General features: G+C 39.2%; 1 protein-coding gene across 1 annotated transcript in view; it reads left to right on the top strand.

The window, feature by feature from the left end:
• GALNT1 (polypeptide N-acetylgalactosaminyltransferase 1) overlaps positions 1-18964 on the top strand; it is an 82796-nt gene that overhangs the window by 49913 nt on the left and 13919 nt on the right. Inside the window, exons 4-9 of the mRNA XM_046025425.1 lie at positions 823-989; positions 6568-6775; positions 12277-12447; positions 14519-14636; positions 16010-16190; positions 17469-17608. Of these exons, the coding sequence (XP_045881381.1) occupies positions 823-989; positions 6568-6775; positions 12277-12447; positions 14519-14636; positions 16010-16190; positions 17469-17608 (985 nt within the window). The remainder of the gene's footprint in view (positions 1-822; positions 990-6567; positions 6776-12276; positions 12448-14518; positions 14637-16009; positions 16191-17468; positions 17609-18964) is intronic.

The raw sequence follows: 18964 nt of genomic DNA on the forward strand, positions 1-18964 counted from the left end.
ATGTTCTAAACCGCATCCCCTGATGTCCGCTTGCCTACTGCTGTTACCGTTCTCACCCATGCGGTAGCTCTATAGCAGATGAGACTGGCGGGAGAGACCCTGTTGCCTAAAAAAGTGCTGGAAACATACAACTAATACATCGATTTTGTGCGCATATAGTTTGGGTGTGTTTAGTCTTTTTGTTGGTTGTATTTCTAGATATAGTTTTTACCATATATTTTCACCATGGAGGAGGCAGCCTCAAGCGTTTGTTCAACAGAGCACGGACTGTGAGTCCTCTTCAAGCTCTGCACTCCCGCTTGTGTCTGTCCTCAGCTTCTCCTCTGAAAATGTGGCTCCAAGTACCTTCCAGGATTCTTAGGAAGTTTCTGTATCTAATACAAAATGCTCAGTAAATATTAGTTCTCTCCTTTTTGGAAGGTTTTTTTTTTTTAGATTATTAAACTGCATAGACTTCTAGTGTTTCTGATTTTTTTTGTCTAATTGGATTCTTGAAACACATTCAGTTTCCGATTGGTGATGTAGTCTTGGTACATTGTCCATTAAAATGAATCAGCAGAAGACACTGATCAGGAAGAGGGGCCTAATTTTAAGAATATAGTTCATATCTCTAAGATAATTTAAGTCTAAACATATAACTTTAAATAGGTACTATTTGTTAAACATGCAGCATTAACCCAAACTTAAGTAAATGAACAGTTACCAGGAATCCCACCACTAGAGCAAACTGTCTTTATTGTTCTATTATCCCTTCTACTCCAGATGCATTGAATATGCTGTTTTAACAGTCACTTTTTATAAAGGCATTTGCTTTGTCTCTAGGTGTAAAACAAAGGTGTATCCAGATAATCTTCCTACAACCAGTGTGGTGATTGTTTTCCACAATGAGGCTTGGAGCACACTTCTGCGAACTGTCCATAGTGTCATTAATCGCTCACCAAGACACATGCTAGAAGAAATTGTTCTAGTAGATGATGCCAGTGAAAGAGGTAAATTTTAAATTTTAATGCCAGTAATATGCTACAGCTTTTATCATTAATGGTTAAGAAATGTCGGTACCATTTTTAACCTAATAATTTTATTCAAACTTCTAATTTATCCTAAAAGTATTGGTGGCATTTAGACTCATTCACATATGCAAAAAATTACGCCCTTGTGAAACTTAAAATATTACCTTAATTAACATTTGTGTCACAGCTTAATCTTTTTTAAAAAGAAATAATGTATATAATATAAACATTTATGCAGAACAGTGAAAAAACCCACACGATTTTGTTAGAATTTTCCTTGTGGGAAGCTGCAGCCATGAGTTAAAGGAGAGAGACTGGATCCTCCTTGGAGCCAGGATGGAGAAATTGAATTCCATGTGTAGTGGGAAGTACCTCTGACAGGCAAATGGAACCTTAGCTGGGTGAGCCTTTGTTCTCCAGATTATTCTTAGGTTTTCCCATTTTCTCCATTCCTAGGTTCAGGAATGACCTATAGCTAGTTATATAAAAGGGTGAGGAAGGAACTTAGGAGAGTGGTATGTAATATGACTCTGCCTCATAAGAAATTTCTACAGTGACTCTTACTCTTCCAGGAATCTCAGAATTTTTCACAAGCTTAGAATCTCTCAAATTATCTCATGAAACACTCTCTTAGGAAAGTTTTTAAAAGTACCTTGAGCTAACGTTATTTATTTTGAATCCTTCTTAGAGATTTTACACCATGGGGTGATGTAAAAAAGGCTCTGCTAAGTCCCGTCTGTAGGGAAACCTGTTAAACTCAGACATACCCAGCATTTCCCAGGCGCTTTTTTCTCACACCACTGTTGAGAACCATTGGTGTCTTGTGTTCATCCCCCCGATGTTCCTGTGCTCTCATGAGAAAAATTTGGAAGAACTACAGAAAATGGCTCTTCCTTCCTTCCTTCACCAGCCTTAGACTTCCTGACCGTCATTTCAAGCTCTTTTGCTACGTCAACTTTCTCACCAAATCTCTCTCTGCATCTACTAAGGTGTTTTCTTTTAGTATTTTACCTCTCTTTCCATAACTATACTAAGTATGTAAATTTAATCACAATCACTTCATGTCTTAATTATGGGGAGTAATTTGCACATTAATAACAATTTAAATCTTACCACTGTGCCAAATTGTAGAAGTATAAACAAAAAAATATATAGCTTACCTCCTTAATGTGATTAAGAAGACCATTTATAAACACACAAAGCATTTAAATAATAGTGTATAATGTAATTAATGTCAAAATGAGTGAGGTGTTAGAAATTAAGAATAGCACACTTAAAGAGTTACTGTTGACAATAGAAGTGTAAACCCTCGTGTGGATAATTGTTTGCTAGGAGTTAATTAATCCCTCTTTAAGAAAATTAGCCCAAGTTCATTGAAGCAGGAATATATACAAACACTGAGCCTGGAAGTGACTTGTGTTTGTTTTACTTACATGTTGATATTTGCTAAGTTAAATATTCCTCAAGGAGAGCTGTTTTTCCTCAGACAAAGCGAATTATTTTTCCATTTCCTCCTTTGTGTTCTCTGATCTTCTCTTGCGTGCCTGGGAGGACTGTTTGTAAGAGCACGTTTTTGTAGGACATGACCTAATCAACGACACATGTACCCACAGCTCTAACTTGACAAAGTCACATAAACTAATAATAATTTCCCTTCCTCACTGGGGCCCTTCTTAACCACCCTACCTGTACAAATCTATAAGAGAAATGTGGACCAAGATCTACTTCATGGCTCTACTTGGGGCTCTCAGTTCACTCAGCAAGACCCCGGAGTCCTACCCCAGAGACCCGGTCAGGAGTCTGGTTCTCCGTCTTCCTGCCTGGAAAGCCTCAGATGTGTGGCTCACTATTTCTGATGGTTGGGAACCACCAGGTATTGTGTTGTTGTGCTTAGAACTGTAGTCCTTTTATCCAGATTGAGAATTCCCTAGTGTAACTTTCTTTGGCTCTCTTATTTGGGTGGTAACTGGTAGGCCCTAGAACCAGAGCAAGCTCTGTTTTTATGTAACTCTTTAAGTTTGCCTTTCTTACTCACAAGACACGGGCAAGGCACCCTCACTTCTCACCTGGGCTACTGAAACAGACTGCTGGCCTGGTCTTCCCACACACACCCTTCCCCCTCTGTTCTCCTTGCTGCATGCCCTGGGAGATTTTAAACATGCTGCTCTGATCTTGGCATTTCTGTCTAACCCCGTTCCTCAGAGGCCTGTATGACTCGGCCTCTGCCTGCATCTCTCCTCACATCCCAAGCCATCCCTTGCCCACCCCATCCCCACAGTTCAGCTCACATGTTTACTCAGAATTGAGATATATTTAGAGAGGCCTTCCTTGAATTCCCAAGACCAGGTCGTGTCCCTCTGAACATGTTTTGGAACATTACACTCCATGGCTCTCATCAGAGTTTTAACTATTTATCTGTTTAATGACCGTCTCCCCTACCAGACTCTACACTCCATCAAGCATGTGTCCTTACCACTCTTTCCTCATTGCCCACAGCACTTATTGCATAAACAGTCCAGAATTTAACGAGTGAATGAAAGAGTGATCTACCAGTCAGTTAATTCTTGCCTTTACTTCTTGTCTGTGCAGACTTCTAATTAGGTTGCGTTAGCGTGCCTGGTTTGCTTCTGGCCTCAGGATACCCGGTTTCACAGTTGACCTGCTGAGTTGTCAGTAGCTCCATTTATTAGGTATGAAGTAGGCGCTATAATTATCCCTGTTTTACTGGTGAGGCGTAGCGTAAACCTAGCGCTTGCCTCTTAACTGCTGCATAACTCACGTCTCATAACATCACTTTTACAGGGTCTAAAATGAAGACAGTCTGGATGAATCCCTACTCCATGTCAGAAGTTTCGTAATTGTCATCTCAGAAGGTTATCTTAAGACTTAGAACTGATACAATGTTCCTAATCTGAGGACTATTGTTTTTTTCATCTTTTGCAAAAGGAAGCAGAGATTCCTATTTAGTAGGGATTAGGAGTCAGAGTTTTTAGACTCTAAATTCCTTGTTGTTTCGACTGCTCGATGATTTCTCAGATGTTCCTGTAAGCAGTGAAATATTCCCTGACACCCTTTCTGGCAGCCTCACGTTCCCTGATGGAAAGATGCTGAGGGATCCATTTATAGGCTAATAGCTATAAAGATATTCTGATAAACAAGATTCTCCCTTATTTTTAGATGACATAGTAGCTTCTACTCATAGTCACTTAACCCCCCCCCCCATGGCTTCATTTTTGTAGAATTATCCCTGGGTACATAATTCTATATCCTCTTTTAGGAAGACATCTATTTCTTTTCTTTTTTTTTTTAAGATTTTTTATTTATTTATTTGAGAGCAGCAATTGAGGGAGTAAGTGGGAGAGCGATAGCACGCATGCATGAGCAGGGGGGAGGGGCAGAGGGAGAGGGAAAAGCAGGCTCTCCACCGAGCAGGTAGCCTGATATAGGACTCGATCCCAGAATCCTGGCATTATGACCTGAACTGAAAGCAGACACTTAACAGACTAAGCCACCCAGGCGCCCAGACACCTATTTCTTAGCCTTATTGCATGAAGGCCACAAAGATGTAGAATGAAGATGCCAAGAAAATTTGTGGAATGGCAACTTTTTTGAGCTGCCAGACCAGAGAATCATGCATTTTTCATTTTATTTATAGACAGGACAGAGTATTTTAACTGTCAAAGACGTGGGACTTGGGAATTAGATTGCTTTGATTCTTAAGAAGACTTTAAGCTATCTGATATTTTTGGGAAAGCTTATTGGGAGACATCTTGTGTATGACACACCCAGCCTTAACCGGTCTGAAGCACTAAACCATACCCCACACCCCATCACGTGGGAGTCCATCACACTCTGGACATAAAGTTAAATTTGTGTTAGTGCAGATGATTCCACAGTCCTGAATTGTTCTCTCTCTAGTTCCCTTCTAGGATTTCTTGTGGATGAAAAGATGAGCTTTGAAGTCAGGCAGACCAGGGTTTGAATCTTGGATCCACTCCTTAACAAGTTGTGTGACTTTCATTGGTTCATTTTAGATTCTAAGTCTCAGATTTCTATTTCTAAAATATGTGTTGTGACAGTCTCATAGCATTGCTGTTGTCAGGATTAAATGATATAAAATAGGTAAAGGCCCTGGCATTGTGCCAAACAGACAGAAAATTATAGCTGCCATTGCAGAATCTTGCTCTTCTCCAGGATTGACATTCCCCTCGCCTTTTTATTCAGAATGGAGTTACAGCTCTCTGACCCTAAGATCTGGTTCATAAAATCACAGTGGTGACCTAGTAGGAGTTCTACTCCAGCTATTTTACAGATACTGTTTTTAGCCCAAATTAATTAGGAAATACATTAGCAGAACTGGAAACAATCAGTAGTCTGGTATGGTGGGGTCATAGACCCTTCAATTTCAAATTTTCATATCCTGATTATTTCATTATTGAGTCATTCTGGTCTCACCAGTTCAAGGAGGCAAGAACCATGTCACTCCTATTTGTCTTTCTCTCTGCGCTACATAGGAAGCCCTTTGGATTCCCATGTTTAGTACTTAAGGAGACCCTTAATACATATACCATGCTCTCTGGGATCTTCCCCTTACGCCAAATCCTATGGGACAGAGCTAGTCCTGGGAGTCCCAGCAGTTCTCTCTCAAGTTTTTCCTCCCCTAAAGAGATTATTCTCCTAACTGTCCTGTTGGGACTAGTTGGAAGGACATTTGACCATATCACCCTCAAAAACTTCTCTAGCAGAAATTCCACAGACTAACCTGAGCTGAAAAATTCTTTCTCTTTGTGTTGAGAAAGCTGAGCCTTTCCTGCTTTTTAAAGTCAGATATGTACTTTGGAGGCAAGACTTTCTTGGCTCAGAGGCATAACCTCTATCTGAACACTCCAGGATAGATGCTGGTTTCACATAGCCCCTTCCTTTCCTTTTCCTTTTTCCCCCTTTTCCTTCAATTGCGCTTCCCTCTTAAAACCTTTGTTACTTAGATCTACCTGTCTGCTAAGGAACTCTGTTTGGTCCAGCATTTCCCTTCTGAGCTTGACCTCACTTACTGCCTCCTGCAGAAGAACTACATAGTTTAAGACTGTGGTAGTTCATAAGACAGTGAGTCTCGGGGTGGATCTTGGAGAAATCCCACAACTGTCTGAATTCTAACAGTTGTTGCATGTTCTGTTTCTTCTGTCTACAGAGGTCTGGAGTTAATGCTCTTGGACTACTTTCTTTCTACTCCTGATCCTTAAGCATGATTAGAAAAAGAAGAAGTAAGCTGGCACAGTTGCTTAGGGAACGGGGGACATTATTGTCTTTGAGCCTGAGCCCAAAGGCTTTCTCCTAATTCTTCACGTAATAAGACAGAGGCAAATCTGGACGTAGTCTCAGGAGATAAAAAGTCTCCTCCCTGTAGTGAAATGGGTTTGTGAGTCAGGGAGCTTCACTAAAAGTGCTCAGTAAATAGTTGGTGAATGAATATTGCGCATCAGAATTGCTTTACATCTGGGTAGCACCAGGTCAGTCTTTTCATGTTGTTTTGTTTTGTTTTGTTTTGTTAATTTTTCAGACTTTTTAAAAAGACCTCTAGAGAGTTATGTGAAAAAATTAAAAGTACCAGTTCATGTAATTCGAATGGAACAACGTTCTGGCTTGATCAGAGCTAGATTAAAAGGAGCTGCTGTGTCTAAAGGCCAAGTGATCACCTTCTTAGATGCTCACTGTGAATGTACGGTGGGATGGCTGGAGCCTCTCTTAGCCAGAATCAAACATGACAGGTAAGTTTCTCAAGTCTATACATTTGTTTTCAGTGTGTTTGTCCTAAATGGTATGATAAGCTGAAAAATTCTGAGTATATAAATAAATGCAAAAATAATTTCTTCTGAAGTTTCCTTTAAAATACCCATGAAGAACTCAAACTAAAAGGGAAGATAATCACAAAGAAATGTTTGTAGTCTTGTTGGTGAGGCTGGATTAGGAAACATGTTCGGAAACATATTCAGATGTATACCTTATGCTCTATTTACTAAATGGGAGCAGAACAGAAGACAGTGACCTCAGGAAACGTAAGGTAAAACCCTTTATTGTCCCCGCTGTCTAAGGCTAATACTGGGGCAGGCAAGTCATCTCATCCCTGTTCCCTTCCTTACTGGAACTCTAGCCCTCAGCTTGATGCATGGCAAGAAGAAGAAGGGGGGTGGGAAGATAACACAGTGCATCTTAAAGTGCTTCATTGTATATGGAGAAGCACGGTACTCTCTGATGATACAGGAAGAGCAGTGGGAGCAATGCGTGCATTTTTCTTTCTTTCTTTTTTTTTTTTTTTTAAAGATTTTATTTATTTATTTGACAGAGAGAGATCACAAGTAGGCGGAGAGGCAGGCAGTGAGAGTGAGAGGGAAGCAGGCTCCCTGCCGAGCAGAGAGCCCAATGCGGGACTCGATCCCAGGACCCTGAGATCATGACCTGAGCCGAAGGCAGCGGCTTAAACCACTGAGCCACTCAGGCGCCCCAATGCGTGCATTTTTCAAAGAATTACCTGCTGCTGGTCCCTGGCATAGTTCTTGTGTATCCGGAGAGAAGCTAACTTCCATCTGCTAGACTTAACATTAGTTGAATTTCTTCTTGTCATTGCAGTTTGTGCCAGAGGCTGTCTGTGCCAACTTAGCATTAAGGTTTAGATTTTAGCAAGGTAAACTGTACTAGTTGAGTGAAACATGGCAAAAGCCACTGCGTCTGTTCTGTTAGCAAACACTGGGACTACATCTCGCCCTTTCAAAGGTGAATAAATGGGGAAAACCAGCGTGGGGGCAATAAGAAGGTACAGCAGCGTTAGGAAGAACAGTGCCTGAAGAAGGAAGAGACCATCTCTGTAAATTGTTTTCTAGGAGTAGTGCCTGACTGATTTGGGAAATCCTGGCTTGCATAAGACCACACGTGAGCAAGAGCTTGGGCCCAGGGAGAGAAAGCAGCAGTGTGAGGAAATGGCAGAAATGAAAGGGGAGATTGACTAAACTGAGAACCACAATTTCCAGTTTGGGCTGTATGGTAGATTAGGTGTCCTGACTTACATTTCCAAGTGAAAGAGCTTAAATGCCAGATAAATTGTAAGACACATTTTTAAATACATCACTGAGCTGGCACTGAAGTCAAGTTTTGCAAACATCAAAGCAAAGTGAGATGAGTGAGTGGTCCAAACACTAAAATCAGCTCTCACTTGGAGAGGTTCTGCCAAACTTAGAGGACACAGAACCTCTCTGACTAGATAGACAAATGGGTGGGAAGGTAGGAGACAGGGTCTCGGCCCTGCCTAAGGCTGGAGAAGGAAGAGCAAACACCTGTGTAAAGCTAGGATCTTGTACCTCCGTGTGAGTGAGAATGAGAAATACATCCTACCACATCAAAGAAAGCTTTCCTGTTTCAACCTTGGTATGCGGTGGTGACAGGGAAACAAGTCTCCCCTAAGAATTTGTAAACAATATAGAAAAAGAGGGAAGCAACTCAGCTCTTCATGAGACTAATATAACTTTGATATCAAAGCCAGAAAAGAAATATATGGAAAATTACCCAAACCCACTCATGAACACTAACAAAAAATCTCATAATACCAGAAAATTGAGTCCACTGGGAGGGAAAAATAATTATATAAAATACACACTCACACATATATAAATATGTAATATATATAATGTAGATTTTATGTATTTATATGAGAGAGAGGGTTAGTGAGAGAGAGAGAGCAAGCGCAAGCACTAGCCGGGGAAACAGTAGAGGGAAGAGGGAGAAGCAGACTTCCGGCTGAGCAGGGAGCCTGACGCAGAGCTCGATTCTGGGACTCTGGGATCATGACCTGAGCTGAAGGCAGATGCTTAACTGACTGAGCCACCCAGGCACGCCAAAATATTTTTATTTTTATGTGAAAAATATGTAAAAGAACATATGACTAATTGGTTTAGTTTAATAATATAAAACCAGTTCACATAATACAGTCTCATTAACATTTCTAAAACTGATTTAAAACCTATCATTAAAAATCTGTCATCACTTTAATAAATAAAAAACGTGTTCACTTGTGATTAAATTGAACATCCGTTTATGATTAAAAGTACTTAGTGAACTAGTACAGAATGGAAATTTACTAATTTGAGGAAGGATGACTTTTAAAAAAAAGCTTTAGCTAGCAAACATCATATTAATAGAAAAAAGTTGATTTTTTTTTTCTTTGAGAAAGAGTACATGCATGCAAGTGAGAGGGAGAGAGAGAATCCTAAGCAGGCTCCATGTGCAGAGCCTGATAACAGGGCTTGATCTCATGACCCTGAGATCATGACCAGAGTTGAAATCAAAGAGCCCAATGTTTAACGGACTAAACCACATAGCCCCACCCCAAAATATTTTCTAAAAGATGTAGTGCATTCTTATATGCCCTGAATTACTACTATTAGTTAGTATTATTGGAAGCCTTAAGTTTTACAGGAATATAAGAAATAAAAGGTGTAAAATGAAACAAGATGGGATCGGGAGGGAGACAAATCATAGGTGACTCTTAATCTCACAAAACAAACAGGGTTGCTGGGGAAAGGGCGGTACGGAGAGGGTGGTTGGGTTATGGACATTGGGGAGCGTATGTGCTATGGGGAATGCTGTGAAGTGTGTAAACCTGGCGATTCACAGACCTATACCCCTGGGGCTAATAATACATTGTATGTTAATAAAAAATAAAAAATTTTTTAAAAAAGGGTATAAGGATTACAAAGGAAAAAAAAAAGTACTGTCAATTGCGGATGGTGTGTTTTGTTTTGTTTTGTTAAAGATTTTATTTATTTGACAGAGAGACATAGGGAGAGAGGAACACAAGCAGAAGGAGTGGGAGAGGGAGAAGCAGGCTTCCTGCAGAGCTGGGAGCCCACTGTGGGGCTCAATCCCAGGACCTGGGATCGTGACCTGAGCTGAAGGCAGACACATAACGACTGAGCCACCCAGGCGCCCCCAGATGGTGTGTTCTTAATGGAAAAAGTGTTACACAAAACAGTAGAGATAATAATTTAGCAGTGTTGCCAAATATACGATCTCTATAGAAAAGCTTTCTCCACAACAGCAAAGAATAGTTAGAAAATACGATATAAAAAGAAAAAAAGGAATGATCCCATTTATAATAGCAGTAGAAATCAAAAGCTATAATTAGGAATATGTTTAACAAAGTACCCATAGGGGCACCTGGGTGGCTCAGTCAGTTGGATGTCTGACTTTGGCTTAGGTTATGATTTCAGGGTCCAGAGATCGAGCCCTGCATTGGGCTCTGTGCTCAGTGGGGAGTCTGTTTGTCCTTCTCCCTCTGCCCTTCCACTCCTGTGCTCACGGGGTCTCTCAAATAAATAATATTTTAAAAAATCCATAAAACAGAACACTTTTGGAATTTACTAGAAGATAATCTAAGTAGAGAAGAGGATGATACTCATGGATAGAAAAGTAAAAATAACTGTTCTCCCCACATGAACTATAAATTCAGTGCATTTCCAGTTGCAATCTCAACAGAATGTTCGTGGAGGAACTGGCTGGTTCTGTTATGTGGAAATGCATATTTTTTTAAAAATCTGAGAAAATGTATGTACCCATGCCTAAACCATAAGAAACATTCAATAAACGTCTGTTATTATAAAAAAAAAAAATAGCTAAGATGTCCTTGAAGAAGAAGAGTCACGTACAACAGAGCTGGTGCACTACCAGATACCAAGATTTATTTTGAGGCTATCTTAATTGTGGCAGTGACCTACTGATGCAGGAATTCACAAATAGACTAGTGAAACAGTAATGTCTAGAAACCATCCCATGTTTATATGGAAACTTGACTTATGACAGAGAAGACATTGATAATTGCCACAGAGGAAAAAAAGACCATCAAATAAATCATGCTGGAATAATTGGTTATCTGTAAGGAAAATAAATGTAGTTGGACACTTACTATATATCATACCAAAATCAACTCCGTAAGGACTAAAGACTTAAATATGAAAAGCAAAAATATAATCCTCTTTAAGACGGCATAGGAGAATATCTTTATGATTTTGGTGTAGGGAAAGATTCCTTAAACAATACGGGAAAGATGAAGATGGTGTGGATGGGGAAGATGGCAAAGGTTACATACTCTAGAATGTGGCTGCCGGGGACTCTATGTGGTGCACCTTTCCTAGGAAGGAGCTATGGTCATGTGGAAGTTTTTTCAGGTTTATAAAAAATACCACAATACCAACAGGAAAAATTTTTAATATCTGGGGGAATCAGGCAATTTGCATGAATACATACAACCCTGCAGGGAAAATATCCTTTCTAATAACTAGAAAATAAAAAATTTTAAATTGTAAGATACTATTTAACATTATATTGTGAAAAAAATGTAAGAAAATATCATCCAAAGTCGATAGCTTTATAAAGAAGCTGCAGGGAGAAATATACACATATACCTATGTATATGGAGAGTGGTAAAGATTAGTGTTACAGAAAAAGTTCATTCCGTCAATTCAGTAAACCCATTCCTATCTTAAAAGCAAAATACTGATTATATGAACATTTGCACTTAGTATTTTATCCTTTTATTTTTTTAAAAAAAAGTATTTTATATTTTATGATTATGTTCAATTAGCTGGCATATATAGTACATCATTAGTTTTTGATGTAGTAATCGGTGATTCATTAGTTGCATGTAACACCCAGTGCTTGTAGTTTTAATAGCAAAAACTGTAAGGAACACAAATATCCAAGAATTTACTAAGAAAACTTACCTTAAAATGATTAAATATATAATCATTTAAAACTATTACTTTTGAAAACTGGAAATATTTGCAGTGTTTTTACATGTGGCAAATACATAAAAGTATGAATGAAAAGGGAATGGAAGATTATCAACAGTTGCAAGTGTGATAAGTAATGATGCTAACTTAAGGGTACCTGGGTGTCCCAGTCAGTTAAGCATCTGACTGTTGGGTTCAGCTTGGGTCATGAGAATGAGCCTGGCATCGTGCCCAGCTCAGAGTCCGCTTAAGGCTGTCTGTCCCTCTCCCCATCCCTCTCCCTCCCTCCCTCTCTCTCTCTCACACATAAAAAAAAAATAATAATTATGCTAACTTAGTAGGATACAGCATGAAATTTTTCCACCATTGCTTTTAACATTGTAGAATGTACTTTTATTTTAAAAGCACTTAGCATATAATTATAATACAGTTGTTATGCTGTCCCTCAAAAAGGAAAGTGAAGATTTTTTCATTTGCTTTTATAATTTTAGGAAAACAGTGGTCTGTCCTATCATTGATGTGATCAGTGATGATACTTTTGAGTACATGGCAGGCTCTGATATGACCTATGGTGGCTTCAACTGGAAGCTTAATTTCCGCTGGTATCCAGTTCCCCAAAGAGAGATGGATCGAAGGAAAGGGGATCGGACTCTTCCTGTCAGGTAACTACTTTGTCAGACATTTTCCCTAAGGTGTTATCGACAGGGAACAGTGGAGCTTTGGGAATCGTATCAAAAGGATTCTAAGTATATTTTGAGAGACATGAGACATTTGTGTACCATATATGTAGTTAAGAGCCACACAGACATTATTATATTAAAGAGGGCTTTCTCCTCTGATCCATTAATAAAATTGGGATTTTTCATTTATATAAATCTAGTGCACCTGGAAAGTGATGGTAACATGCATAAGTTCTTTTATTCCTATATGAACAGCATTTTGCAAATCTGTCAGATTTGTGCTTTCAGTTGTTAAGGATAATAATATTTAACTTTAAATCCAATTATCCCTGAATTAATTTAAGTGTAATTGTAATGTGAAAATATTACCTAAAAGTGGGTCATAGCACCAAACAAAATACAAGCTTGTAAATTCAGACTTGTACCATCTGGGTAGTAGTTACTGACTGATGAGGTTAGAAAAGCTTGTTTCAAATATAAAAATAACCAGAATTGACAGAAGTATAAAAAAAGATTTCTGTGAACACATTCTGATTTTTCCCCTGTTTTATACTTGATCATCTATAGATTTTTTTTTCAGAAAGGGGTAAGAATCTTGATGCTATTCAGAGCCTTGAAATCAAGACCATGAGTCTTTAAGCCATCCTGGGATTCGTCGGGGCAGCATCAGGTTGCTGCCGCTGTCGACACTAAGAGCCCATCAGGGCCAGGTCTTAGCTTTCTTCCCTCCGGAGCTTCTCAGGCCTGCTTTCCCTTGCACTTGGGTCCTGTTCTGGCAAAGCTAAGGAGAATTTCGTTAATTCTATGCTAAGCCCTTTCCTATAGCAAAGATACTTTTCCATGGTTTTGTTGACAATTCAAATAACCACGTAAATCAGGAGTTCCTAAGCGTTCCATGGTGGGCTTCTTTGAGAAATCTGATAAAAGCTAGGAGTCTTTTCTGATAGGGGGAAAGTGCGCATGCGCAAACAGCGGGTTAAGCATACAATTCTAAGAAATGTAGAGATTTCTCAAAACCTAGGTCAAGAAACCCTGGTACTAAATGGTAACTCTGGGTGTTGGCCTGTTTCCTCTGACTTCTAAGATAGTAGACTTCTCATTTTTTTTCTCTTCTAAGATCGAAGTATGTCCTAACTTTTATGTGGAAATGACTTTGTCCTGGAAAGGCACATGCTGTAGCCCTTCTAACAGCATGGACTCCGTCTGTTTTTAGGGCATGGAATTGGAGGTGACAATTCATCCTGAAGTATTATCACCATTGTCTCCTCTGTCCCTGGAACTTGTTTTCTTCTAGTTGGAGTCCATTTTTCTCCATGCTCATCCTTCATGGAAATCAAATGGTTGACTGATACTCATTTATATCAGTCCTCCTTTGTTATCATTTCTCTGCTTATTCCACCTGTTTGCACCCACTCTACATCCCTGGGCCATGTTCTGATGAATTGGGCCCCTCTTCTGCAGAGAATGAACCATTCTTGGTCAGGCTAACAGTCCCCTTAGGAGTGACTGATTGTATTCTCTACTTCATCTCATCTACTTCTCATCTACTAGGAAAAGGGACATCAAAGTTTTCATCCTATGTAATCTACCTCTTTGCAGTATTTGCCTCACTTTAGAACCTGGTATGTTAGAGTTGCTAACATAAATCTAGTTAATATAGTCAGTGTAGTTGCTACGGGAAGATACCCAGTCAGATGGAGAGAATTGTGATAACTAACTTCTGTTTAAGAAGTTTCAGATGGAAACTTAATCAGGACCTGTGGACCCAGAAAGGTACTGAAAGCAGGAGAGGCCTTGGGATGGGGCAGAGAAGGCTCTCAGAGCACAAGCTGGGACAGAGGGTAGGCCCAACAGTCAGCATGTCTGAAGACCAAATAGCATGGCAGAAAAACACAGAAAATCCTTAGGTCCCTATGAAAGTTTCTGAAGAGTATAAGATAAAGCATTTGTTCTCTAGTTATGAACAGTTAATGAAACTACTTTTAAAAATAAAAACCGATTGTAAATTTTAAATTCTTAAAATTAACAGCATAGTATTATGATTGAATTTCAGAACACCTACAATGGCAGGAGGCCTTTTTTCAATAGACAGAGATTACTTTCAGGAAATTGGAACATACGATGCTGGAATGGATATTTGGGGAGGAGAAAACCTAGAAATTTCCTTTAGGGTAAGTTCCTTTTGGAAAAAAAAAAATCTTTTATTTAACCTTAAATATAGATATACTTTAATTATTCATATTATGTAGCTCTAAATAAAAATTGAATTTAGTATGAGTTTTGTCAGACTTCAAAAGCCTCAGTTCATAAAAATTTCATGTTACTATTAAGGTTCCTTATAAACTGTATTTTAAGCCAATAAATCAGTGATCTTAATAGTTAAACTGTAAAACTTACACAAGATTCCCTAGTTGTTTTGAATTCCTGTTATTTTCAAGGAAGTAATTCAAGCTCTAAAAATAAAAAACAATATGTAGTTTCTATATGCTACTATGGTACTTGACTGCCAAAAACATAATTTCACTTTCTGTAATATGCTTTGTCCTTCTGTTGTGAGAATTATTCTTGCTTACATAAAACCTGGTCACTTTACTGGCTTATAGTTTTCAATAGAAAAAGGCAAAAGAATTCTGAAATTGCTCTAACTTAATTTAACCCAGTCAACCTTATATAAAACTCTTAAGTATTTCACATTGACTAAAATCAACATGTTAAGTGACATTGCGTATTTCTGAGATAATCATCCTGAAACACACAGCTTATAGTGGAAACCACACAAAACTGCATTGTAACCTAAACCAGCTACCTCGCTTTGTTCCTAGTGGATTACTTTGCTCTTAGAAAAGGAGAGGTTTGGACTCTAGATCATCTTAGAAATCCCATCCAGCCATATCACTTTGTGATCCTGGGAGAACTTTAAAGTAGAGACACTGAATATTTAACAGAATCAGAAATTCTCAAAATCTGTTTCAATTATAAATAACAGATTTTTGACTTACAGAAAAATGCATTTTGAAAGCAAAAGGATAATTTCATTAAACTAAGAATATGAACCCAAACTTGATCCCTCTTTTACCCATTTTTAGTTTTTATTCTCATGAAGATGATAGAGTATCCTGTCACTGTCCAAGTGAATAACTCATGAGAGATTTAGTTTAGATTTCTAGGATCTGTTTATTGTACAGGCTATGACAAGTTTGAAAAAGAAGAAACAGATAGGACTCTGGCTGAATAATCCCTGGTCAAAACTATGTCCTCATTGTCATGGTCATGACTATGAGCCATGCATATACTACAGAAAAAATTTGAACTTGAATTTAAATTTAGGGGCACCCGGGTGGCTCATTTGATTAATTGTCTGCCTTCAGCTCAAGTCATGATCCCAGGGTTGTGGGCTCAAGTCCTGTGGTGGGCTCCCTGATGCTCAGCAGGAAGTCTGCTTCTCCCTTTCCCACTCCCCCTGCTTGTGTTCCCTCTCTCGCTGTGTCTCTGTCAAATAAATAAAAATCTTAAAAATAAATAAATAAACCGTCATTGTTTTCAGATCTGGCAATGTGGAGGGACTTTAGAGATTGTCACCTGCTCACATGTTGGACACGTGTTTCGGAAAGCCACACCTTACACATTTCCGGGAGGCACAGGACAGATTATCAATAAAAATAACAGACGACTTGCAGAAGTGTGGATGGATGAGTTCAAGAATTTCTTCTATATAATTTCTCCAGGTTAGCATTTTGCGTTAGAAATATAAGACTAGGGGCGCCTGGGTGGCTCAGTGGGTTGAGCCTCTGCCTTCAGGTCATGATTCCAGGGTCCTGGGATCGAGCCGCATATCAGGCTCTCTGCTCAGTGGGGAGACTGCTTCTCCCTCTCTCTCTGTCTGCCTCTCTGCCTACTTCTGCCTACTTGTGATTTCTCTCTCTCTGTCAAATAAATAAATAATCTAAAAAAAAAAAAAAAGATAAGACTAGAACTTTCTTGTCCCTGATCCCAGTGCATCTTAGAAGAGGTAAGAAGGGGGTAGAAAAGCTTTGAGAAAAAGCAAAGCACCAACCTCATAGGGTTGTCATAAGGATGAAATGAAATCACACACTGTGTACAAAGTGCCCAGCACAGTGCCCGCTGTGTTAGTAACAGTAAGTTGTCCAGGCCCGTATTGCAGACATTACTGTGAGCCCAGGTGTTACCAGTGTTCTCTTTTATTTTTAACCTAATTGTAATGTGGAACATTTATATGAGAATTTGAGTCTCTCAGGGCCAGTGCCGAGCACAGTAGCATGCCTCATGGGACTTCTGTCCAGGAACTTCTCTGCCATTCAGGGTGTTGTGGGAACAGTGGTTCCATCAGCCCTAAGTCTTCCTGACATTGTTAGCATTCCAGCCTCGTTTTTTCATTACCACAATACTGTCAAGTCACAGTTCACACACCAGTGAGTTGTGCAAGAGAAACCTTACCGAAAACAGTTGCTCTGCTTAATATTTGGGCAAAAGAGATCTTGATTCTTGTTTTTGCCTTCACATATGTGAAAGTCTTCTGAGCCTATGAAAACTTACATTTGTGTGTAGTACTGCTAGCATTGTATTTAATTCTCACAGAAATTTAATTTTTCGGGACATCTGGATAGCTCAGTCATTGAGCATCTACCTTCAGCTCAGGTCATGATCCCACGGTCCTGGGATCAAGTCCTGCACTGGGCTTCCTGCTTGGCAGAGACCCTGCTGCTCCCCCTGCTTGTAGGCATGTGTTTTCTCTCTATCGCTCCCTGACATCATCTTTTTTAAAAATTAATTTTTCTTTGAAAAAAATAAAACACATGTAAATATATCACCTTGTTTTTTATTTTATTTTGGACCGTGGATTTATGGTATATCACTTCTGTAGTCACAACACCAAAATGGTACCCCTTTTCCTATTTGCCTGGCTCGTTAAATGCAATGTTTAAATATAAACATGTTACTTAATAGAATATGAATAATTCAGAGTCAATTATTTCTTTCAACAGGTGTTACAAAGGTAGATTATGGAGATATATCATCAAGACTTGGTCTAAGACACAAACTACAATGCAAACCTTTCTCCTGGTACCTGGAGAATATTTATCCTGATTCCCAGATTCCACGTCACTATTTCTCTTTGGGAGAGGTAAAAAATATATATAATCTATGTGGTTATTTATGTTCTCATTCATCAAAAGCAATGGAGGTTAAACATCCAACAAGGGAATCACTTCATACAAAATTACATAACCTCAAGTGTGAGAAAATTCTTGTCGGTTAACACCGTCTACCTCCTAATTTGAAATCTTGTTGATTTTTTGTCATGTTGCAGTTTATTAAAATAAGAATGTTCCGCTCCTGACTTTACAGAGTTGGACTCTTATTTCAGTATTTCAGTGTCTTCTGCAAACTTCTTATTTTAACAAACTGACCCATTTAGTTGAAGGCATACATTCCTAAAGATAATGTCCTGGTGTTAATTAACCTGAAATGAAAGAAGTAAAGATAAATTGTGAAGAACTGACAAGGAAAGTTGGAAGACCATATATAATGTAAGTCATAGCAGCAAATGATATGTGTGGAGAGGGCCACAGCAGGCCCTATCCCAGGGCTGAACCTTCCTGACACTCAGGGAAAGTAAACACACACACACACACACCCCCCAACTCCATAGGAGGCTGCCACTTCTTCAGTCTTCCCGTGCATTCAACAAATATTTGAGTATCTACTGTAGATGCTATCTTACATACAAGGAATATAGCAGGGAATAAAGTCTTTGCTCTTGCGAGTCTTATAGTCTGTGGAGGAAGCCAGGTATTTAAAGTGCACAGTATAGCAGGCAGTACTAAGGGCAAAGGAGAATGAGAATGACTGGCGGGCTTGTTGGGGGCAGTCGAAAAAGGCCCCTCGTAGGAGTTTTGATTTTGAGCAGAGATTTAAAGAAGTGAATGAGGAAGTCATATGAATTCCTGGGGAAAGAGCATTCCAGGCCCAGGGAAAAACAAGTACAAAGGCCCTAAGATAAGAGTGTACTTAGCACTTCCAGAAACAGCAGAAGCCTGTTGTCTGAAATGGGGTGAACAGGGGTGGGGAGGGTAGTAGAAGATGAGGTCAAAACATACCAAAGGTGAGATAACATAGAGCTGGTAGGCAACAGTAAGCACATTGTGTTTTATTCTGAGGATGGGAAGGCAGAGAGAGCCAAGCAAACCTTCACCAGGAAAGGAACAGATTGCTATATTGAGCAAAACTATAAGGGGACAAGAGTAGAGTTGGAGTCTTGGTGAAAGGAAAGAGTAGTAAAGGACTGTGTTAAGATTTTCGCCTGAGATATTAGGAAGGAAAGTTGGCATTATCAAGATAGGAAGGCTCGTGAAGGAGGCGCAGGGACATTCATCTTGCAGTTTGGGACATGTTAAATTGGATCCACGTAAAGTTATAGGGTAGGTCATTGCATTTACAAATCTTCAGTCTGAATGAGAGATTGGGGCTGGATATCTGA

This window comes from Meles meles, chromosome 12 (genome assembly GCF_922984935.1).
Source record: "Meles meles chromosome 12, mMelMel3.1 paternal haplotype, whole genome shotgun sequence".
In the NCBI taxonomy this organism is placed as follows: domain Eukaryota; kingdom Metazoa; phylum Chordata; class Mammalia; order Carnivora; family Mustelidae; genus Meles; species Meles meles.